Source organism: Halichoeres trimaculatus, unplaced genomic scaffold, assembly GCF_033239565.1.
Source record: "Halichoeres trimaculatus isolate MK-OKI-2021-1 unplaced genomic scaffold, fHalTri1.1 fHalTri1_scaffold_19, whole genome shotgun sequence".
Taxonomy (NCBI): domain Eukaryota; kingdom Metazoa; phylum Chordata; class Actinopteri; order Labriformes; family Labridae; genus Halichoeres; species Halichoeres trimaculatus.
The window spans coordinates 6,398,309-6,422,252 of record NW_027437197.1 but is presented as its reverse complement, the minus strand read 5'-3'; the positions used below and the strand labels follow the sequence as shown (position 1 = coordinate 6,422,252).

Below are 23,944 nucleotides of genomic sequence, written 5' to 3'. Positions count from 1 at the left end.
TATAATATAATATGATATAATATAAAGAAAAAATAAAATTGTGTTTGTCTTCTTTTTGTTTTATTGTGATGCACTTTGTTTTCTTCTGTTTTGGGTTTCTACACATGCTGTAACAGATTAGATTATATTTAGAATTAGATTATAAATATGCAAAGACAAAGGTGTAGGACTAGAAAAGTTTCCGACTTCATCCTACACCCTTTCGAACAAGGTATAAAGATCTAAGTTACTAGAGTTGTTTCTTTAATTGTTTTTGTTTCTTGTTTTTTTTTATTTATTTCTGCTTAAACACATCGAGCATCTTATTTATCTCTGTTCTGGTTTTTTTTTTGTCTTGTTTTGATGTCTTTATTAACCTGTTCAAATAAACAAACAAATGAATGAATAATATAATATAATTTAATTTAATATAATAAAACATTATTGCATAAGATATAATAAAATTATTATCCCTCTTTGTGGACCAAATAAAAAAAGCAAGAATCATTTGAGTAATTTACATATTTTTCTTTTTATAACTTTCATCATTAACTTCCCAGATACCAGGGTAAGAAGTGATGCACAAAGAAAAAAAGAATAAAGAGACCACACCACACAGACCAAACTTTAAAACATTTACTCAGAACTTCTCACTTTTTTGAGTTCCTACAATAACAGAGTGAAATCTTTTCAGTCGCTTTGGAAACTCCTCCAGACGTCACGTTCTACCAGAATAATCTGCAGACAGAGAGAAACCACTGAGCAAGAAAAATCTAGACAAAGAATCAGACCTCCTTGTGTTGACTTTAATTCAGCTGGGAGGGTGAAAATAAAAAGATTAGAAAGGAAGTTGTTCAAAAATGTTAATCCCTTGTTTGTTCCACATTTATTCCCAAACAAGAAATCAAAAATCATTTTTTTAACCTTTAAATTTGACAAATGAAGTTGGGGTCAGTGTTTGTGGGGAAACTGGAGCAGAATCCTGGTAAAATCAGCCCTAGAGATTCGTCTTTAACAATTCCACTGCTCACTTCATTAACCAGCTCAGTGGGTTTAAAGGGAAACTACAGGCAGAACAAAAACCAGAGTGGACCAACATCTTCACCTGATGATGGGTAGGAAGCCAGAAGAATGCATGTGAACCATGTTTTTATTGCTATCATTCAATCAGCGGTTCAGAATCCCAAGATCTTTTCTGTAATTTTGTCAGATTCCCAAACACGACTCTCAACAAACCTCATCCATGTGGAACAGTCTGGTTTTTGTATCAAATGCCTTTTAAACACTGTAACAACAAAGAAACACTTTTTTCAGGTCCACAGTCACAACAGGAGTCGATAAAGAAAGTTTGGTTCATACCAGATTACACACACGCGCACACACACAACATACATACACACTTGCATTCACACCACAACACCTCTGTATATGGCACAAGAAAATCCACCTCCATCACAACCAAACACGCTGAAGAGAAACATCACTGATAAAAGCTCATGATGGTGAAACTATAAAAAAACAATCAAACAGATATAAAAACACTGAGAATAAAAATGTCAGTTAGATATCAGGCATGCGGGCAAACACACTGTAAACTTTAACACTGTCAACAGGTCCAAACTCTCCAGAAGGCGGCTCGGTCAGGTCCACTTCAAAGACAAAATCACAACGAATGGACGCAGGCTCAGAGATCAGACAGAGGACGACTTCTTATGTGTTTGAATTCACTTTGAATGTTTAAGGTCAGAGATAGTGAACGGTTATCTGTTATCTATGTGTATGAAAACAAAGAGGAGGATTCATCACAGATTTAAAATAACTTGTGCTTTTAATCCTTCATGGCACACAAGAGCTGGAATCACACATCAGAGAAGGATGATGGAGCTTCACCGCTTTACTGGATGTCTTTAACTTCATAAACACAAACCGGTGTTTTATTCTAGTGTTATTGCCTTAAACTTTTAAGACTGTAAAGGTCTTTGTCATCCTTCTGAGTGTATCTTATTACTTCACTGGCAGATAAAAATAAGGCTCTGAGGAAAATAAAAAAACGGTTAGAAGTGATTTTAAGGCAAACGTCACAGAGACAAGGATTTGGGAGGAGTCAAGACTGTAAAAACTGAAATCTTATCAAGTGTTTTTGTCTTATTTTCAGTAGAAAATTCCTTTTTAGACTCAATATGAGCCAAATTCACATGACCAATCAAGAAAAATGTCTTGTTTAAAGTTATTTAAGGACAAAAATGAGGTCTGAATTGCTCGTAACCAGTAAAAAAATCTGCCAATGCAACAAGAGAAAAGTTACTTTTATTAAGACATTGTTCTTGTCTCAAGGAAATTTTCTCAAGCAATTTTTTCTTGTTCCATTGGCTGATTTTTTTACTAGTCACAAGTAATTCAAACCTCATTTTTGTACTCTAACTTGAAACAAGACATTTTTCTGGATTGATAAGTTGAATGTGGCTCATATCGAGTATAATAAGACAATTTTTACTTAAAAAAAGACAAAAACACTTGATAAGATTTCAGTTTTTTGCAGTGAATAAGAGGTTTAAAATCTTGAATAGGGTTAGGGATCATCTTGTTTTTTTTGTACTTCTTTTAATTGTGCAAATAAAACCTCAAATTTAGTTCTAACGTGTTTGAAACACCGAGATTGGACTGTTAGAGCTCAGGACAGAGAGGTTCAGGAGGGGCTTTAAAAAGAATCTCTGTATTTAGCTTTTATTGCCTGAGGGGCTTTTGCATAGCGTCTTTTCTTTTTACTGAGAGAAATAATCTCAATTTAGATCCTTTTGGAGTCAGTTAGAAGAAACAGGGCCAACATCAATCGTGCTTCAATAGTTTGAATGATTTCAAGGCTGCAAACTCAGGAATGATACAAATTCTAAAAACTGCAAAAGTCTGCTGCGACAGAAAGCGCTCCAAATAAAACAACGTGCTGCAAAAAGACGTGACAAACTGTATTTACAGCTAACGCAGTGTGACGTCATGTGTTCACATTTTACTGACTCAGATAAGTGCACAAGTTTTGTCTTGCTTAAGTGTTTGAATGGCACTTTCATACCAAATAATAACATTTAGATGCCTTTCTGTGCTTTTAAAGGTCCCATATTATGCAAAAATCACTTTAAGTCTTTTAGTGAAATTTGTGGGTCTTTGGCTTTCCTCCCAGCCCACAAAATGTGATATTTAATGACAAAACCTGTTCTTAGTAGTGCTTGTGAATGTGAAATCCTGACCAAAAACGAGCTGTTTGGATTTTAGGGGATTTGCCGATGTCAACGATTCCCTTTTTTGACCAATCAGGAGCAAGTCTGACCTGATTGGTCCACCGGAGCAGATACCCCCAAACCTACTCCCCTCTCCAGCAGCGGGGAGGAGAATGCCAAAGTTGAAGAGCCATCACTGCTCTTTTTTTGGCTGTAAACAGCCACATAGTTCCATGTACAAGCTTCCCATCTCAGAAGAAGACGAGACTAAGTGTCTAAAGTTTATTTTTCAAGGAAATGTTCCAGCTACACTCAGTAAAACTGTGCATGTGTGTGCTAGTCACTTCACGGCCGACTGCTTTTCCAACTTTGGACAGTCCAACAGAGGGCTAGCCAATAGACTGGTCCTGAATCCAGGCGCATTACCAACCATCCACCAACAAACCTCAGACCCTGGAAATGTGAGTGTTTTAAATGCTGTGTGCTGTGGAGCAGATGTAAGAGCTTTTCCTCAGTGTCCCCCCTGTCTCTATGTTAGCTTCAGGATGCTAACTTTAGCTGCGGTTAGCCTGTTGTTTTAGCCTGTAATGTTACAGTAAACAAGCTTCGCTGTTTTCTAAACATTGTGCACTCGGAGCTCGTGGTGCCGCTCTCAGTGACGTGGAAGAGCGGGGCGGTATCAGCGGTGGCTCATTTACATATGAAGGCCACGCCCACTAAATCAGAGCGTTCTGAACAGAGGGGCTATGAGAGCCTGGAAACAATGCTGCTGTGCTTGATTTATTGGCTTTCTGGACCAAAACATGTTACTACCATTTCATGGAGACATCAATGATCCATATTAAACTGCAGAAAAGGAGCAGAATATGGGACCTTTAAGAGACCAGCAGCCAAGGCCTTATGGGTAAACAGATGTAGCTCTGTGAGCAGAGTGTTCTCACATTTGGGATTCCTACGCTCGAGCTCTGACCTGCTAATGATCTGTTAGTGTGAACCAAAATAAAAACATGGAGCCTCAAAAGACATTTAAGGTTCAGTTCTAAGAGCCTGGACTGCAGGAGTGAGACGACGAATGCTCAGACACAAAGACGCCGCTCGCTCAGTCTGCGTAGTGCATGATGGACTCCACGTAGTTTCCAGGGAAGAGGCCCGTTGTGGCGTTCATCACTCCTTCAAACCAGCCGTCCTCGTTCTTTTTGATGACGTAAATGATCGCTCCTTCCTGGAACGACAGCTCGTCTGCTTTGTCGGCAGTGTAGTCATAGATGGCCACCACTAGGGGGTGACAAACATGGACAAATATTGAAAACCAACATATCTGATACCTTAGTTGTATATGACACAGATAAACTGGAGCGTACCTTTCTCTAGGTAACTTCTGGGGGCCCATGGAGGGTCTTCTTCAGCATACGGGTCGCTGTACTCCACCACGGCTGAGTCCTCCTCCTCATGTCCGTCCTCCAGTGGCTGAGGAGTGGGCGGGGTCTCCTCAGGCGCTGGCTGGCTCTCAGCAGCAGCAGCAGGTTGAGGAAGGACAGGAGGAAGAGGAGAGGAGTCTGAAACTGAAGGAGGAAGAAGATTAGAATTTAATCAAGAGTATCTGAGACTGTTTTTGATTCAATTAAAGATGATTTAAAGCATAAAGTCTAAAAATACGGCAGTGGACTCACTTGACTCTTGAACTCGAGCAACAAATCCCATCAGAGGAAGCTGAGGAGTGAACTGAAGGATGGAGGAGGGCGGAGGGGACGCTGTCAACACACAGATCAGAGTTTATACACACCTGTTTGTCCGTTATTGATGGTGATTAATGAGAGAAAGACCTTTCCACTCTCCTACCTGGGCTCTGGTTGTAGTAGGGACCTCCGTTGACTTGGTTCTGTGCTGAGATTGGCTGGCCGGTCACAGAGGGGGGTCGGCGGTACGGCAGTGACCCTCCCACCTGGGGGCTCTGCTGTCGGGGCTGAGGCCGGTTCATACTGAAGAACTGGGGAACGATGGGACCTGAAGGAGCAGGGAGGGAGGAGGAGGAAATTAACTAAACATAAAACACATGTAATCTGCATTAAAAACAAAAAAAAATCTGTTTTGTGGGGAAAATCAGCAGCTCAGAGGTTGGACGAACAAAAACGAGACTTCTTGGGCGGCGAAAACTCACCTTCACCTTCAGCAGGTGGTGGTGAGGAGGAGGAGGAGGACAGTGGAGAAGGAGGAGCAGGAGGAAGAAGAGTGCCTGATTGGCCCTCAGCTGTGCCGGGGGCGGGGTTAGAGGGTGAGGACGTGCTGGCGGCTGGGTGTGATTGTGAGGAGTCAGCGTGCTGCGAGGGTGAGTGTGGAGGAAGGGGCGCGTTGGGATGTGTTAGGGTGGTAGTAGAGGAGGAGGAGGAGGAGAAGGAGGAAGGGGTTGGTGAAGGGGAGGGGGAGGAGTTAGGAGCTGTGGAGGAGGAGCTTGCAGGTCCAGTAGTCGGGGAAACTTCACAGAGGAAGAGGAGGAGTGGAGGAAGCAGTTAGGACATTACAGGTCAAAGGTTATACACTCCAACAGGAACCACAGGAACAGGCAAACATAACAGAGGAGGTGTGTGTGTTTGTGTGTGTGTGTGTGTGTGTGTGTCACCTGGGAAGGTGGAGGGAGGGGATGGCGTGGGCACAGCGATGGGAATGCCCACACTGCCGCTGCCGCTGTTCTCTCTGCTGCTGCTTCGACTGCTGCTGCTCGGGTGACTGCCCCCACTGCTCCCACTGTAAACACACACACAGCATTAACTGTACTTACTTCACTGATTTGTCAAGATGTATAAATACAGATTAAAAAGTTGTTAAAACAGCAAATGCTGGAGGTAACCACAGAAAACCAGAGAGACGCATCAGAAAGATCAACGACAGATGAAGCTTTGTTCAGAGGCAGCAAAGAAGAAGCAGAGCAATGTGTGTTAGAGCAGCAGCAGTGAGTTAATGTCAATAACAGAAGCCATGAGAATAAAAACAAATACAAAACAGGCTTTGATTGGCTGACAGTGTCAGACCAGAGGCAGACAGAGGTGCTGAATGGATGGTTAAGATTAGAGAGGTCTGTGCAGCAGATTTAACAGTGAAGGCAGAGATGGTTCAAGCACTTGACACGCTAAGCTATTTGCTTTAAAACTATCAGACTTGAAAACATCTCTTTAAAGTCTTTAACTAGAAAAAAATCTATCTACAGACTTCAAATGAATGAATAAACAAGGAAACAGTTGGTTAGATGGAGCTGTTAGGATGAAGGCAGAGAGCCAGACTCTGTATCCTTAGCTTAAAAATGCTATGAGGTGGATTTGTTTTAATTGCACTCTATCGCCACCTTGTGGCTGGGGGCGTGTGTGGAGTTAAATAGAGATGGAATCAAAACAAATTTTCTTTGTTCAAGATGGGTTGAACTGTTTACTGGTTACTTGCGTGCGGAGGTAAGGTATTTATCAGTAGAGTTACGTAGTGCTACGGTTTGAAACGTGACATCGAGCAAACGTTAGCAGCTAGCAATGTGTAGCCCAGCGCTCCGACATATCTGGAGGCTAACATAACAGCAAGTGAACACTGTCAGTTTGTAAGTAGTTAAGTAGCCGTTAATATTTAGCGCAGCTGGCAGTCCGGTGCTCCAAGACATGTCTGTAATGTGTAACGTCAGTAAATCCTGGTTAGCTAATTAGCCTTTAGCTTGGGCTGTATCACTCTACTGTTAAGCTTTTTTCTGCTCTTCTGTCCTTTTTTCTGTCTGACAGTTAGGCTCCACTGTCCACCATCACTATAAAATTATAATAATAGCAATATTGGCGCTGATAATCTAATTTTAAGTGTGGATTATGATCAGGCATATATCTAGGAGGCAGACTTTTTCAAGATCACTTTCACTCCTAACAGCCTCTTTAAAAAAGCGCAGAAGAAGAAAGAAGCAGAAGAACATGTGAGGAAGCTAATTTGACTTTAAAGCCTGAAGAAAGGTGAGAAAACACAAACTTTCTGTGAAATTATTCAACACTTCAAATAATATTATCCTGACATGGATCAATCAGGAGCGATATGTTTTGAAAAATCAGGCTCAGATCAGTCGATCTGAGTTAATTTAACAGTTTCTCGAACTGATAAAAAAAAAAAAAAAAAAAAAAAACTTGCTCATGTTCAGTCACCTTTCTTTTACAGTAAAATAAAAACAGAGCAGAGGATAATGATCGAATGGAAGCAGAAAGAAGAAGGTGTTGAGTCCCCCTCGGCCGGTCACGCTAACCCTCTGACCCGTCTACCTGTAAGTTCTGGGTCGGTGGTTGAGGGTGGCGGTGCGGCCCGGACTGGGGAGCTGCCCAGCAGTCATGTTTCTGGTGGGGCTGGAGACGTAATCGTTGGGCACCACTGGGGGCCGCACTGGCTCCAGTGTCCTGTAGGGGGAGTTCTTCCTGCACGTGCAAGAGGTGAAGGTGAGGAGAGGGTTGACCACTGACTGTGTGAAAACCACAGATGCTGCAGAACGACATTATTAGGATCCAGGTGTGTGTTTGAGTGGTCACATGAGGGCGCTGTAGCTCATTTTCTGATACACAAAGTCTGAATATACTGAAATTACAGTTAGATGATTAAGAAATAGTTAAAGTTAAGAGGTTTTGGACCTTTGGGTGATGTGGTATAAAAAAAGAAGAAAGAAATAAAGACTTTAACTGTTAGTGTGAGTTTGTTTTCCTCTCTGTCGACTTCAAGAGGAAAAAAAAAATCTGTTAAGGTCACATTTAAAGGTCAGGATGTATTTCTGGAGACTGCATCTCCTCCAGCATCACAGAACTGCTCAAAATGAGGACAAAGAAGCATGAACTCAGATTACAAACACACAAAAACTAGAGTGAAGAGAAACAGGAGGCAGTTTGACAAACTCCACTTCACAGGTGAAAGAAAGAAGCATGGCTTAACGCTCAGGTTTCAGTCGCACCATTTGGACACAGAGTCTGAGCCGTGATCGTAGTTTAAGTTTTCGCAAAAACAAGAATTATGAAAGAACAGAAACAGAGTGTGAAATTATGTGTGTGTGTGTGAATCTGGGGTGGTGGTGTTTGTGTGCGTCTGATGACAGAAGGACTTGGCCTGTCGATTGAAGCGTGATGCCAACTCACTGCTGAATGTGTGTGTGTGAGAGATGGAGGAACAGGCGTACTTGGCGTGTTCACCAAAGCTTCAGTTCCAACTCTCTGCTAAGCTGCTTCTGTTCGCTCTCTCCGACAGACTCCAAACACTCTCTAATATTTTCTATAAACCCTATAAGAGTATTTTTGCTTTATTTATATATTTCTTGAACCTTCAGGTATTTTGGCACCTTCAGCGTGGGAGCTATTTTGGCACATAATTAAAACTGTCAGTCCACAAACAGCCGGCTGATCAGCAGGTAACAAACAGGAAAGAGGAAGGAACAGAACAACAGGGGGGTTGACATGGTGAGAAGCCAGCTGGCTCTTTAAGCTCATACACCTGCCTCACACACACACACACACACACACACACACAAATACAGAAATGTTGTTGCAAGTCTTAATATAAAAAAAAATTGCTCCATCTGTTTGTGTTTTAACTCTTTTGGGGAAAATAAAAAGTCTTGTAGAGAACGATGAACACACCACACACGTCGTACCAAATCAATCCAGTCGTCCGTCACCTGCCTGTTGATGCTGTGGCAGAAGTGTTTAAAGAGAAAAAGAAAGAAAGAGAGCAGAGTGATAAAAAAAAAATCAAACAGAAAAAAAGAGATGCAGATGAGGAAGAGGAGCAGGAGGAGGAGGAGGAGACGGAGAGCCACAGCTGGGTGACCTAGATGTTTGAGGGGAGAGAACACAACAAGCTTTCACAACGAATGACGTTACTTCTGCTCCGAGCAGCAAGTGTGCCGGGTCTAATCTGTACTCTACGCTCGCTCGTTAAGACAGACACACACAAAAACTGCAGCACAGTCACAAACATCAAAGTCACACACACACTCTCCGCATCGGGGGACACATCTGTGCTCCTGTCCAGGTGGGCGTGTCTGCTCCAGAACACAGCGAGAAATAAACAGAAACTCCATCTGCCTGAAAACCTGAATGAATGAAGGTTGGTACGTACCCTAAGATGCCCTTGCCTGCCCTCGGGGGGCTGGGTGGTTTCTGTGTTGGAGGGTTGGACCGTGAAAGATTTCCTCCAAGTTTTACAGTCTGCTGACCGTTCACCTGCAGAAAAAACAACCAGAGCTGAGTCCTAAACTTATCATCAGCAAAAGGACGTCACAAATATTACAGTTTGTGTGTCTTCTCCAACTTTCTGTGTGTGTTTATTTGGTTTGAAGTCAACACTGATCCCTCAGGAGAGAAGGAGGAGAAGTGAGATGCTAACCACCTCACAGCTGTAGACCAGGGCCCGTACGCATCTCCAGCTATTGAACAAACGGGACCATTAGTCCTAATGTTTTGTTAAGGAACGGCCCGTTTGGCTGCAGCGTTAGCCGCATGCACGACTGCAAATAATCGACCAGTAAATTAATAATACCATTAAAGATATACTGGTGCAGATTTTATCATAATTTAAACTGAGCATGTCTACCACTCATAAACAGTGATAAACCTGGCAAGTGGTAATAGTGTGACTGAGAGAAGATCAAGAAAAACATTTTTCATAGGAAGAAATTGAGATTTTATTACAAGAATACACAAACAGCTGGTATCAGTGAGTCAATCAGGTGAACAAAGAGAAAGAGAAAGTTTGGTGATCTTGAACAACATCGCTGCCTTACTCTATCTATCAGTGGCGGCTGCTGGTCAGTCAAGGAGGGGAAGCTCATTTTTTTCCAGTTAACATCATAAATTTGTTTATTGTTACGTAAATTATAACCTTCCTTTTCAAGAAAATGATCTGTGACCCTGTCGTACCAACTAGGTGTTTTTTCCAGGGATTTTACCTGTGTTCTCTCAACGCTTGTCGTTTTTAAGAGAGAGAAACTCTCTGAGGATTGATAAATCCTCTAGATCAGTCCAGAACAACTCAGAAGATGCTGCGATGGAGGATTATACTTCAAGATCACTGACTGGCTCATTTCACTGTCAATCAAAAAGGGATTCGGTCCCAGACAGATCATCCAATCATCATGCAGAAGCCCAGCGTCCAGGCCAGCCCACTGCCTCATAGACCCCCAGAGACGCTGAGCGTCTGATGGGCGGGACAAAGCCCAGCGTTTATCCAATGACCGTCCAGTTTCCACAGTGGAACAACCCACTCTACACTTCCCCTCTGAAGTCAGAAGACGCTCAGCGTCCGACTGTGTTAAAGCGCTGAGACGCTGCGGGGATGAATGAGAAGGAGGTGGAGCCAGTTACCTGTGATAGGAGCTGATTCTGAACAAAAGATGAAGGAATTCTAGCGCAGATTTTGTCAATGAAATGTTCACACAGCAGAACATATCAACACTTTTTGGGGACAGTTTAGGGGAAGCTGAGCTTCCCTTGCAGTCTTAGAGCAATCACCACTGCTATCTATCTATCTATCTATCTATCTATCTATCTATCTATCTATCTATCTATCTATCTATCTATCTATCTATCTATCTATCTACCTATCTATCCAAAGGATTGTCCACTCCTGCTGTTTGCGCCTGTAATGTTTGGGTATACCTCCATCAAATCTAACTCACTTATGGCCCGTTAACCTGGCTCGTGCATACCACTAATCCTTTTTTTTAGCCGTCCATTTTCCTCGCTAATTGCTGGTCATGCATACGGGCCAAGGACTTAAGAGTGCAAGCAGAGCAATAATTTCAGCAGAGGTCTGCAGCTTCAACTCTGACTTTAGTCGTTCCTGAATGTTTGTTTGTGCAGGTGTGTTGTGCATCCTTACCTTGAACCTCAACAACCACTAAACACATCAATGACAGCAAAGAGAGAAAGGGAGAAGAGCAGTGTGCAGGTTAGTATCAGTGCAGCGACATGCAAACACGTTCAGGCATAAAACACAGAAAGAGAAAAACACATCCAGAGAAACAGAAACAGAGAGAGTCTGAGTCAGAGAGGAGGGATATGATGCAGCTCTGACTGTGAGGAACTAAATGTCAAGTTGTTCTTCACTAAATCACAGTTTGGAAAACACAGAGTCCTGCAGGTACAACTCCTACACTACTGGTAATGCATGCTCTACATTTTTAATGACACTGACACAGGCTCACAAAGACATCTCTACAAAAACACGAGTGTTTCATCTTTAAATGTTTTTACTCCAGTGCCTGTTTAGTGACAAGGAAGCTCGTCTCCTCTTTTTTTTCCCACCTTCACTCCATGTCCAATGTCATCCAGGACGCCGTAGTCGATGGGTTTCCTGATGTAGCGGACAGGTCTCTCTGGATTGGGCGGAGCTACGATCTTATGTGCGCGAGTCGTGTTCTTATTGGTGGTGAGGATGCCGATCTCTCGCCTTGCCACTTTCTCTTTGTGGATGTCCACTGTCTGAAAACAGAGAAAGAGATTTATCATTGAGATAAATTAAAGTTTTTCTTGATACAATTCTTTTTTTATTTTGTTGCCCAGTTATCTTGAAACCTTTTTGTCATTACATTTAATAAAGTTTTAATAATCTGTCAATGAAATATGCACATAGGTGGTGGCCATAAATCATCAGCCATAGTCATAAGAAATTTATGTTCACATTTGGCCAACCTGCTTCACAGCTGCTATGAGGGCTCTTTTATACATCCTAAGGATGCTATGAGGACGATCTGTTTTGATTCTACTCCCTCGCCACCTTGTGGCCTGGAGTCTCTGCACGCTGTCGTAAATTACTTTTAGTGAGGCGTGTGTTTGTTTTGGAATTAAATGGGGATTGGATCGAAACAAATTTTCTTTGTTCAAGACAACTTTTTACTGGATACATCAGGCAAACACTGTAGCAGCTGGCTATGTTAGCCTAGTGCGCAGACATATCTGTAAGCTAATATGACAACAAGTAAACACTGTCAGTTTGTAAGTAGTTAAGTAGACGTTTATATTTAGCGCAACTGGCAGCCTGGTGTTTTAAGACGTGTCTGTAATGTGTAACGTTAGTAAATCCTAGTTAGCTATGTCCTGCCAGTCATATACCAAGCAGAGCTAACATAACCTCACTCTTCATTTTATTGATAGACTCTCAAGTTTGAACAGACCACTGCAGGATAACTGCTGACTGTGGGTTGGGACTAACATTATCACAAACAGCTTAGCTCCTGTGTTATAGAGTGATACAGCCTGAGATAAAAGCTAATTAGCCTTAAGCTCGTGCTCTATCACTCTCCTGTTAATCTTTCTTCTGCTCTTTTGTCCTTTTTCTGTCTGACAGTTAGGCTGCAGTGTCCACCATCACTACAAAATTAATCACAGAAATCATTTTCAGCAGAGAAAGACGCAGATCTCTCTTCTTGCTTAACTTCGTCAGCCGGTGTGGTGTTGTCATAGAGACCTAGACGTGTTGTAAATCAATCTGGTTCTTGCCGACCGAAACTGGAAGCTAAGAAGTAACAATTTTAAAAAAACTGTAACCAGTAATAATGGAGCTGATGATCTCATTTTAAAGTGTGGATTACGATCAGGCATATATCTAGAAGGGTAGGGATGGGTACCTTTCACATTCAAAACGATATGGTACCGATGCCTAGTACCTGGCAATCAGTACCGGTACTCAACAGTACCAATTTTTGGTACTTTTTTGTGTTAATGTGGTAAAAAATATCAATTTGTTTGATAATAATTTTTTTCTTTTTTCAACTTAACATATTTATTTGTCAATAAGTAATCTAGCAATGCTGTGTTCATGTTCAGCATGGAAAATCACCTACTCTTCCACTCCCTCAGTCACAAGGAAGCATTTAGGTACCTAAGCATGGTACCTTTTGATATTTCATGAATCGATACTCGGTACTTTTGACAGAATTTGGTTAGTACCAATGAACTCAACTCCTCACAGCCCCTTTGAGGTGGACTAGTTTTAATTTTATTAGTTTTACACAAACATGGAAAAAGTAGGCCCACACATTACAGTTTTGTTTGAGGTTTTCTTTTGTTATAACACGAAAAAATAGACAAAGAATGAAACTTGTGAACTTTACAAGCTGTGTTATGTTTTGCAGCTCCAGTCTACTTTTCTTTGGTGGAGGAGGGTGAAAAAGGCTCTTTTGACAGTAAAGGCTGCAGACCCTGGTCTATAAGGTGACATTTTCCTAATGTGCTTCACCTGGCAGGTTAATCTCCATCTTGTGTTAAAGTCTGTGACTACATTCTGACTCCTCTCCTCAGCGGTCTGAAAAGCTGACACGTATTCAGAGTGAGACAGGTGAGTTATTCTCTGCTCCCACACTGCAGCTACATTTGGAGCATTTTAATATGAATGTTTCACAGTGTTACCTCAGGAGGATTGGATGCTAATTATGTGTTTTAGAGGTAGTATGAAAAAATATACCTGATGGAATAAACCTGCAAAGACAAGTGAGATGAGACACATCACTCCTCTGTTTGGTGAATACTTATCATCTTCTTTATTTACTTTGGTTTTAGAGATTTAAAGCGATTACTGCGTCTCTGTTTGAGCTGTCTTTCCTCTTCTTCTGGCAGATCTTTGCTGATTTCTGCATCATGGAGATTTGAAAATAAAGGATTATTTCAGAGTGAGCCTCACAGTCGCCTACATAACAGCTGTGAGAGGAGAGAAAGCAGTAATAATGAGGTGCAATCACAGAACAGGCCTCACAGCACAGACAGCAGAGCATCTCATTATTTCTGCCTGCAGAGTTTGATTATTCTATAGAGGTCTGAAGAGCAGAAAGAGACCCTCTGTACCACCCAAAAGTACAGTTTTGTTCCTTTTAACGACACAGCGCCTCTGTGTGGGTTTGTTTTATGAATGAAAACACTTCTCTCCCTTCAGTTGGTGTTAAATAATGAATATGGGTGCAGAGTGCACGCTGCACAGCTCGCTGTGTATGCATGAAATGTGAGGAGTGTAAAATGTTGGATGCAGCTGCAGGGGTGTGGGGAAATTCAGGCACAAAACAGATCTGAGGCTTCAGGCCGGTGTTTCTGAGGGCGCAAAGGGATGATCTGCAAGAGACGGATGCTGCACAACTTTCCCTCCTTTCAGCTTCCTGCTAAAACTTCCTTGTAAGTGAGCTGATGTGAAACAGAGGGAAGCATTCAAGGTGTTTTTAAACATGCAGGAAGTGTAAGAAGAGGATGCCTGAAGTGAACTGAAATGCCTGATAGAGAATCGGGAAACACGAGACTCTTCTTCATGTGTTTCAGCTGCTGAGATAAATAAATCCACCTGTAGATGTGGAGGCGGAGTCACATGATCAGACTTACACAACACTCTGCACCCACACACCTCGGTGTGAAGGTCTACAGATGACTGAGGATTTTAGAGAGCACAAAGTAGTCAAACAGCAGCACTGCAGAGTGTTTAAAGGAAAATACCGTCCACTTTGAGAAGGGAACAAACCTTACATGTTTGTGCACTCCACCCTAGGCCTGGGTGATGTATCGATTATATTCATTAATTCAAGTTTTTCTTTGTGGACGATTCAACGTATCAACAGTCCAAAGAGTTTAATATATACCAGACCTCTTATCAGGAAACGTTCAAACCCCTTTCCTTCAATCCTCTGTTTTTAATCTGTCACTTTTCAGGAGTTTGATTAAGATCTTTGACTGAAACATTTACAAAGCAGGGACCCTTTTAGGTTCACCTGCAGATCATCAATGATGTGACTGATGTATAAAACCTGCTGCTCTTCAAAGATAAAACTCTGATTGTTTTTAAATTTAGAAGGTGAAGAAACATACATCGTTTTTTCTCAGAACGTCCCAACTCGACCAAAGAAAATCCCCTCTTTTTGGGTGATATGAGTGGATCATGATTTGTGAAAATGGACTGTAGGAAGGGGCATGGTACAACGATAAGCGCTTTAGTTGTTTGACTTTTACCTGGAGGAAAGCTGAGTCCTGTCTTTCTGTAACTACCTCTATTCCACCAACTGAACCCTACGTTCAGCCTAAATCCATCCAGGCATTTTATGCCCTGTTTCCACCAAGCAGTCTGGTTCAGATCAGTATGGTTTGGTAGGGGTTGGCTCAGTTCAGCTCGGTCCTGTTTGTGTTTCCACAGCCGCATTTCCACCAAGCAGACCAGTTCGGTTCGTCCCGGTACGGCGCGCATTTTACTGCATTTCTACTGACTTATCCCGGGACAGATCCCCAAAAACCGAGACGAGCCGTCCCACTTTTTGGGACCCTTTCGTGTGGGTGCCAGACTGAATCGATCTGCTCTAGGAAGGTGGAGCTACAACACTGCAGACCGTTGATTGGTCAAAAGAATCATCACTTACCTCCTGACGGCAGCTGCATTTCTCCTGGTGGCACACAGTCTTCTCTGAAACAAAGCTTGATTGTTCTTTGTATCAAAGAGCTACATGTCAATCACAGAGAGGACGAAATGCTGCATGTCTTCCATCGTTGCTCTTTGTTTACTGTGTCGTGTTTTTCTTCTTTGTTGGATTAATTAGCGGGGTAAACTGTGTCACGCTGCTACTGCGTCACGCTATTTAACAGCTGCGACTTTCAGCATCTGGCTTACACGCCGCTTACCACGAGAGGGCACAGTTTGCTGTGGAAACACAAACAGGATCAGGCTTAACTGTACCAAACCGTCCCAAACCGTACTGAACTCAACCGGACTGCTAGGTGGAAAAGCGTTGTGATGCCATAGCAGTGGGACAAAGTGTTCCCCACTAATAAATCCAACAAAGACAAATAACGGGACACAGTAAACAAAGAGCAACGATGGCAGACATCCCGCTATTTGTCTTCTTTGTGATTGGCATGTAGCTCTTTGATACAAAGTGTAATCAAGCTTTGTTTCAGAGAAGTCTGTGTGCCGCCAGGAGAAATGCAGCCGCTGTCGGGGTGAGTGACGACTCTTTTGACCAATCAACGGTCTACAGTGCTGTAGCTCCACCTTCCGAGATCAGATCGGTTCAGTCTGGCACCCCTACGGAAGGGTACTGAAAAGTGTGACGGCTCTTCTCGGTTATTTGGGGATGTGTCCCGGGATAAGTCAGTGGAAATGCCACAAAATGTGCGCCATGCCGAGACAAACCGAACTAAACCGCTTGGTGGAAACGGGATTTAGACTGGGGTACCCCAACCAGGGCATTAACTTATGCGGGGAGTCCTAAAATCGTAAAATCAAAAAATTAGGGATTTTATTTTTAGGCCACATCGCCCAGCCCTGCTCCACACACTTTTCTCTGCAGGTTATAATTGTTGCATGCTCCGGTGATATGTCAAATGCAACAACCTCCAGAGATAAAGTCTGGGCCGGTGCACATGGGTGTTACACAGTAATGAGAACGATAAATGCGCCTGCATGCATTCATGATGACATGTTGTGTGCTCTCATGCATGATTTTACTCCTTTATGATAAAAGAAGCTGCAATACAAGCATACTGAGGAATTTATTTAGTCGTATAATCATGTTGGAGTCCTCGTATGCAGACCTGTGAGATGTGGTTGACTGAGCTCTCCATGCGACGAAGCTGCGAGGCCTGGATGTCGAGCATTTGCAGCACGTTGTTGGCCAGCGTGTTGATGAGGTAGGCGACGCTGGCCAGAGACTGGGTGGTGTAGCTCTTCGTCTCCTCCAGCGCTTGGTTTTTATCAGCGGACTGCAAGGAAGGAGACAGAAGAAACAGCTTTTTACTGTGTTTCTTTTTACTTGTTTTACATGTGTCGACCTGTGACTGACCTCAGCAGCAGAAACACACACACACTCACACACACACACACACACACACACACACTCACACACTCACACACAGAGGTTCACAATGATCTGAGCTGAAATGTCACATTCAGCATTCAACCACAGACATCACATGAACGAGTGTGTGTTTGTCTATGTGTGTGTGGCATGACTGCATTTGTCAGTGTGCATCAATTTTTGTTAAACCACACGTGTGATTACATTTACATGTGTGTGTTCACTGTACAGCTACATAATACAGATCCTGATTTTAGAGTGTGTGTGTGTGTGTGTTTGCTCATGGATGTGTGTTTGTGTGTGTGTTTGCTGAAGCATGATGTAGGTCAGTGCTAACTCTTTCATGCCTGAGGTTGATGTGAAACACACTGACACCACTGTGTCTCTTCCTGACACACACCAACGAGATAGAAATTACACACACACACTCTCACATATTTAAATACTACGACAGACAGCACAAACCGAGACACACACTCACACACAGACACGATGACCCACAGCCCTACATTCGAAGTCAAAGCAGGAAGACCTCACGTTCCAGGTTCCCAAAAACCGAATCCCTAAAGTTGGACATAAAATAAAATCTCAGGTAAACATCACACAGAGGGTGGTGAGAAGAATATTAATTATTTATTCAACCTTAATTTAACCAGGTTGGTCCCATTGAGATTATAATAGAGAAAGACCGACATGGATTTTTTGGGGCCGATACCGATAATGATTATTAGTAGGCAAGGAGGCCGATAACCAATATGCGAAGCCATCTAAGTAAAAAATTTTGAACACAAACTCCAAAACTTAACTGCAATCAAATGCCATCAAGCATATGTTGATTAAAAAGCTTCCAGGCTCAGCAGCATGTTTTATAAAGTTAAATAAAAACTTAAAAAAATAAAAGGCTTAAGTTTTCCAAAATTTCTATGTAACTGCAATAAAACTGGACAAAATTAAGTTTGTGTTGCCTTTTTCAGGCATGTAATGCAGTTGAATTAATTTTCTGTTTGGTTTTACATGACTGATTTTAAATGACCATCTAGGGCTTCCATAGTGTAGACAGGGAGAAATTCTGTGCAGAGAAGCATCAGAGCCAAAACAACACAGTTTTGAATAAGTTCCATATCAGTTGTTGGGTAAAAAAAAAAAAAAAAAGGTCTATCCCTAGATTAAAAACTTCTTTTTCAAGGGAGACCTGGCCAAGACAGGCAGCAGCAAAAACGCAAAGTTACAGACAAGAAACACAAAAAGAGACAAAGTGCAGTCAATAAAAACACACTGTTCAAACAACCGAGCTAAAACACTGACATCTTACAGAACCTGCCTCCATGTTTTTTATTTTTGATTTAAAAACAGTCAAAGACACCAGCTCCTTGAGCTCCAAGTCTTTCTGCAGCTGGTTACAAAATGAGGGTGCAGAGTTCCCAATTTCAGTCCGAGCGTTTGGGACGGAGAGCACAATGAAGTCCTGAGAACGTAGAGAGTACTGTCCGCTATTTTCTGCATGATAAAAACACATAAATAGTGGGGCAGTCGACCAAGACTTGCCTTAAAGATAAAAGTGTACCAATGTGTGAGCCTCCAGGTCACCAAAGTGGGCCATCCAACCCAAAAGTACAACTCACAACGGTGGGTCAGAGGTTACAGTTTGTTATGAACCTCAGGAAGGCATGATAGGCAGTATCCACCATATGACACTGTGCAGGAGCATGCATGTACAGCAGATCTTCATAATCTAAAACTGGTAAAAAGGTTGCAGTAATAAGACGCTTTTTTACATTAAAAGAAAAACACAACCTGAACCGCTAAATCAGGGAGGGTTAATTTTGATTTAAACTCCCCTGCAGTAGGAAGGCGTCATTAATGACTTAATAAGTCCAGAAAAATGTAAAAGCGAGGGATAGACTGATTATCGGCCAGGCCGATTTTGGGGCTGATATTTGGCATTTTGAGGCATATCGGCATCTGCTTTTTTTTTTTTTGATCCAACAGCCAATAAGAAACAAATTTAAAACTGCGTTGTTGCGGCTCTGATGCAGCCGCTCTGCTGTCTGCAGTCACTACTCAGTCCCCAGCACTGTCCCACCCACAAAACCATCTGATTGGTTACAAGAAGAGCCATGGCTTGGGTAACAGCCAATCAGCCGTGCAGTTATTACAGTTAAAGGGAAATTTTGGAAAACTTTATCTTTATGAAAAACTTTAGCTATTTATTTTTTTAAGTTTTAATTTAACTTTATAAAACATGCTGCTGAGCCTGGGAGCTGTTTGATAAAGTCATGGTTTAAGGTATTTGAATGAAGTTAAGTGTTGGAGTTTGTATTGTTCAAAATTTTGACACCAATATTTTCATTTTGACTGCAAATTAATATCGGCTTCAAATTTTGGTTTTAGGCCTCCTTGACAACAAATAATCGGTTTCGGCCCAGAAAAAATCCATATCAACAATTTTTATTGCATGACCAGAAGTTTATTGTACTGAGTTGAACTGCTTAGGAGTGAGACATCTTGCATCCTTCCTATCTTTGCTGAGATGCCAAAAATGACTGGAAATCAAAACAAAGCAACATGGCGCTGAAACTTTACACACTTTTACAGAAACACCTGAACATGAAGACCACATGACGGACTCATCCAACCATTTAACTCTATATCTGACCACTCCTTCTTCATTTTTCCTCCACTTCTCCTCCTCTTCATCACATCCTCCTTATTTCTATTATTTCAGTCCCTCAGCAGACATCTGATGTCCTGTTAGCACTGACCTAGTTGGAGGGCTGCCTTCTCTGGCCTGAGGACAGGGCACACACACACACTCACACTCACACACACTTCTGCTGCTGTTATTTTTTCATTTCTAACTCTGAGTTTCATGTAGATGAATCAGATCAGATCTACATCATATGCACGCTCTGATTCCTCTGACCTCTTTTTTAATGAACACACTCCTCTTTCTGCTCACACTCTGAACGTCTTTGTTTGTGAGCTCTGACTGCGGTGCACGCAGGAAACCAGGGTCCTGTGTTAGCAGAACTAAAAATCTATCAGAATAAGAGACTTCAGACACATTTCAGTTGAAATGTATTCAGGGTAATGTAGTAAACGCCTGCAGATGAAAACAAAACTACTCCTAGTGCTGAGTGACTTCCAGAAGGAGACTCAACAAAAACACTCCAGACGTTGAAGAGCAGCTGAGATTTCTACACTCAAGTTTAAAAATCGCACCACTCTGCTCTGGGATGAATCTGTTTCTGATAACAGCCCGTCTGTCCAAACACTCAGCTCGTTTCGCCCCCACAGGATCTGCTCCTGGCACAGACTCTGGGAAGGTGGAGGCTGATACTCCGTCGACTGAAAAACCTATCGCCATGGTTTCCCGCAAAACAGACACACACACACACACGACATTGCTCCTGCTGCAGCAGCATGTGTTTTCAATGAGCAGCAGGAGGTCGAGTTACGTTACGACTCCTTCTGCTGACAAATAACCAGGACCAGCTGAGGGCCAGGGAGAACAAAGCAGGACGGGACTCTGAGTGTGAAGGGGCCTGCACATGCTCACTACAGACCAGCTTCGGTCTTCAACTCTAAAGATAAGATTTTAAAATATGAACCTTGATTACAGGCTGCGATCCCTCTGTGCCTCATTATGAACAGATTTATGGTGCAGAAGCAGTCACACATTTGGAGTTGCGATTGTCTCCTGGCAAACCCTGGGTTTACATTTCAGGTTTATTTTTGCTCTGAAGAAAGTGGGGACTGAAGGTTGTCGAAGGCTCTGACTGTGTGAAATGCAGCTCTATTTTCTGTCAGTTTTCCCAGCTCGAGCCCACAGTGGAGATGTGGGTGGTGTTATATTCAACAACCTGAGATCCTGCAAAAAGCATTTCATTTTCCTGACACAAAGGGTTTGGAAGGGTTTTCACTGTTGTTCAAAAACACAAACTTAAAAAAGATGTTTCCTCTGGGGGCCAGGATGACAGACAGTAAGTTGTCATATCCCTCCTGCTTTTTCTCTCCATATTGATGTTTTTTCCTACAGACACCAATATCTGACATCCTAATTAAATAAAAGGCGCCTCATTTTACACAAAAGGCTTGAGCAGGACTGAGCAAGGGTCAAGTCTGAATCCAAATATTTGGTCCATAAAACAGCTCTATTGGATTATGTAACGGCTCACATCGTCTGCAGGCAAGGGAGAATGTAGGCCACCCACTGAGCTCTGAGTTGGCCTGTTAGACCCCATGCCAATCTGTAGCCTGAACAGGCTAATGAACCAGAAAAGAGTTTTTTTTAGTTGAGTAGAGACAGTGTGACGCGGGATGGGAGAGTTTGTGTTTACAAAGACAGAAAAGAGGAAAACTGAACATAACAGAGAGAGGATACTTGACGCTTTCCCCAAAAAAGAAACAATGACGACATTTACAAATAACATCACAATTACAATTATGATTATTAATTAATTCAGTCTGAGTGTTTGATGAGGTGAAACAGGGAAACCCACAAAGAGCTGAGAAATGTGATGAATATGAAATGTGGTGATGATGAACAGGTGCGTTAGAGCCAACTGAGGAGGAACAGTTGTCCTGAACAGCCTTGCCTGCCAGCCCACACACACACACACACACACACACACACACACACACACAAACACACGCACACAAACACACACACACACACACACACACACACACAGGAACCAACTACAGAAAGATGTAGGCCCATTGCAGTGCTGTCCAGTCAGATTGAAATAAAAGAGTGTTGTCTATCCTTTCACGGTACAGCAATACAAGTCTTTAAATTTTAGTTGATAATTGGGAAAATAATCTATCTGTTGTGTTTTTGCTAAAAGAGGGAATAAAGTTATAAAGTTTTGATGCTTGAGGCTTAAATCTGTGTTCATATGGCACATGCTTTACTGACTTGCGAAAACCCAGCTGTAGTTACAGACATCATGCTGAATATGACTACATTTGTTTGTGGTTGTTTTAGATACAGTCAAACAGTAAACAATAGATTTATTTTGTTTTAAATATACCTTGGAAGAGAAACTTGTATTTCCCATTGCATTAAAATCAAATAAAAGTGTGCTGAGCTAAAATATTGTCTTCCCTTCAATACAGACATGTTCAGTTTGCTATGTTTAATATTAAAAAAGCTTAAATCTGACAGTATTGATGTTTTTGTTTTTTTTTGTTTTTTTACCACAAATTATGAATTCAAACTAATAGACCAATTGCCAAAATAGTTTCTGGGTTTGCTGACTCATAAAGGTCTAGTTCAATAGTATTAAATAACTATATTTCCTTCCTCAATATTTTTTCTTTTTTTTTTCTTTCTTTGTTTTTGTAAACAAACTGAAAAAAACTAAATAGCCTATACATCAAGTTTAAACTTTATCACCCCAATTAGAAGATGCACAAAGCTATCAAAATTATAACAATCAATATTTGTTTCACTCTGAATCTATTCCAGAAGAATAATTAAAATCTAGTGCAGTGCATCATTGAGATTTTGAAACTAACAAGTTAATTAGCCGAGACTACAACTCTTTCTTCAGCGTTATAGTTGGATCAGCAGTAAAAGTAAAATCTGCATTATAAGAGACAGATTTAGAGAAGTATTTCAAAGCTGAATTGCATTTTGACATGTGCCTAGTACTTAATTTAATGGATTAGTCGTCAGATTAAATAAAACCTGACTTTTACCTGTCTTTATAAAGCTACAACACCGGAGCTTGGTGCTGTCATTCCATCACTCCCATCTCCAAGTCGCCCACTCCTTCCCTTCATACCCCGATATCTCTTCTGACTTGACTAAATAACACCTGATTTTAATCATAAATTCGTACCTGAACATAGTTGCTTTCGCAGTACTCTGCAACTCTTTCCAGGTTGGTAAAACTGTCCAGTAAAGCTCTCCGTCCTGCAGGAATTTCCTCCTCCAGCAGCATTTGTAACTCCGCCATCTTTACATGATTTTACTACTAACTGCGGCGGAGCGCGCGCTGACTGGATGTATCCCGATACCTTCACGGGCTGTGGGAAATATGACAACTCCAAGAAGCTACGGTGGTCGTGAGTCAACTGCACAGAAGTTTCATAACAAAGAAATATTTCGGAGAATGCCAAAAACATTTCACAGCAGTAAAAACTAGTTCTTCAAGCAACTCGCGAAACAAGTCACTAAAGAAATATTAAAAAGCGTCACATAAATGCTAAAATATTTTACTTAATGAAAATAAATTTCTTAAAACACAACAATCTCAAACTTAAAACAGGAAAGCCATTCCTCTGTTGCAGAAGACTTCTATGGGAGCATAAATATTTCATGATTTAAAAATATTAACAATGCAGAAAGAAACTGAATACATTGAAAAATATTTGAAACACAAAATTGTTTCAGTAAAATGTTTTAACTTAAAAAATTATATATATTTCACCAATGCAAAAATATGTAAAGAGTCAGAAAAATTTCTAGAAAACCGAAAAAATATGTTTATAAAAAAAATGTAGAAAGAATTACAAAGTTTAGTAGTGCTTCTCTAGTGAAAAGGTTGCATTACACTTTTCTATATTCTAGCAAAAAAAATAATTTTTTTTTTTTCAAAAGCATAAATAAATGAATGAATGAATAAATAAATAAATAAATATTCTTTTCTTTTTATTTTTGACATTTTTGTTTTGCCAAAAGTTGATGCTTTCTTTTCAAATATGTAAAATGTTTTTTGCAATCGGTTAAACTTTTTTATCCTGTTGGTGTATTGTATTTTGCAGTCATGAAATGTTTGGACTATACCAAGGTCTGTCGTTCAGTTAAATCAGTAAGTGTTGAGGAAAAGTATCTAAATTCTCAAAAAGTTTTCTGTCTTCAATTGAATGGAGTGTGTTGGTGCATAAAGGACTCTAAAAGTGACAAACTTCAGTGTTTTATTTTTTTTTCAGTGGC

The 23,944-nt window shown here is 41.4% G+C and overlaps 1 protein-coding gene across 2 annotated transcripts; it reads right to left on the bottom strand.

Annotated features, from left to right (window-relative positions):
* Positions 1-600: 600 nt before the first annotated feature.
* LOC141808054 (abl interactor 2-like) lies at positions 601-23,006 on the bottom strand. Of its 2 annotated transcripts, XM_074694374.1 has the most exons (12): positions 22,848-23,006; positions 16,736-16,903; positions 11,486-11,662; positions 11,061-11,078; positions 9,300-9,403; positions 7,466-7,615; positions 5,809-5,933; positions 5,350-5,664; positions 5,031-5,195; positions 4,862-4,942; positions 4,553-4,753; positions 601-4,466 (listed from the first exon to the last, which is right to left on the bottom strand). In XM_074694374.1, the coding sequence occupies exons 1-12, from the start codon at positions 22,962-22,964 to the stop codon at positions 4,291-4,293; spliced, it is 1,797 nt and encodes a 598-aa protein (XP_074550475.1). In that variant the 5' UTR covers positions 22,965-23,006; the 3' UTR covers positions 601-4,290. The 2 variants fall into 2 exon arrangements, with proteins under 2 accessions (XP_074550475.1, XP_074550476.1); XM_074694375.1 differs by lacking the exon at positions 5,350-5,664.
* Positions 23,007-23,944: the final 938 nt, after the last annotated feature.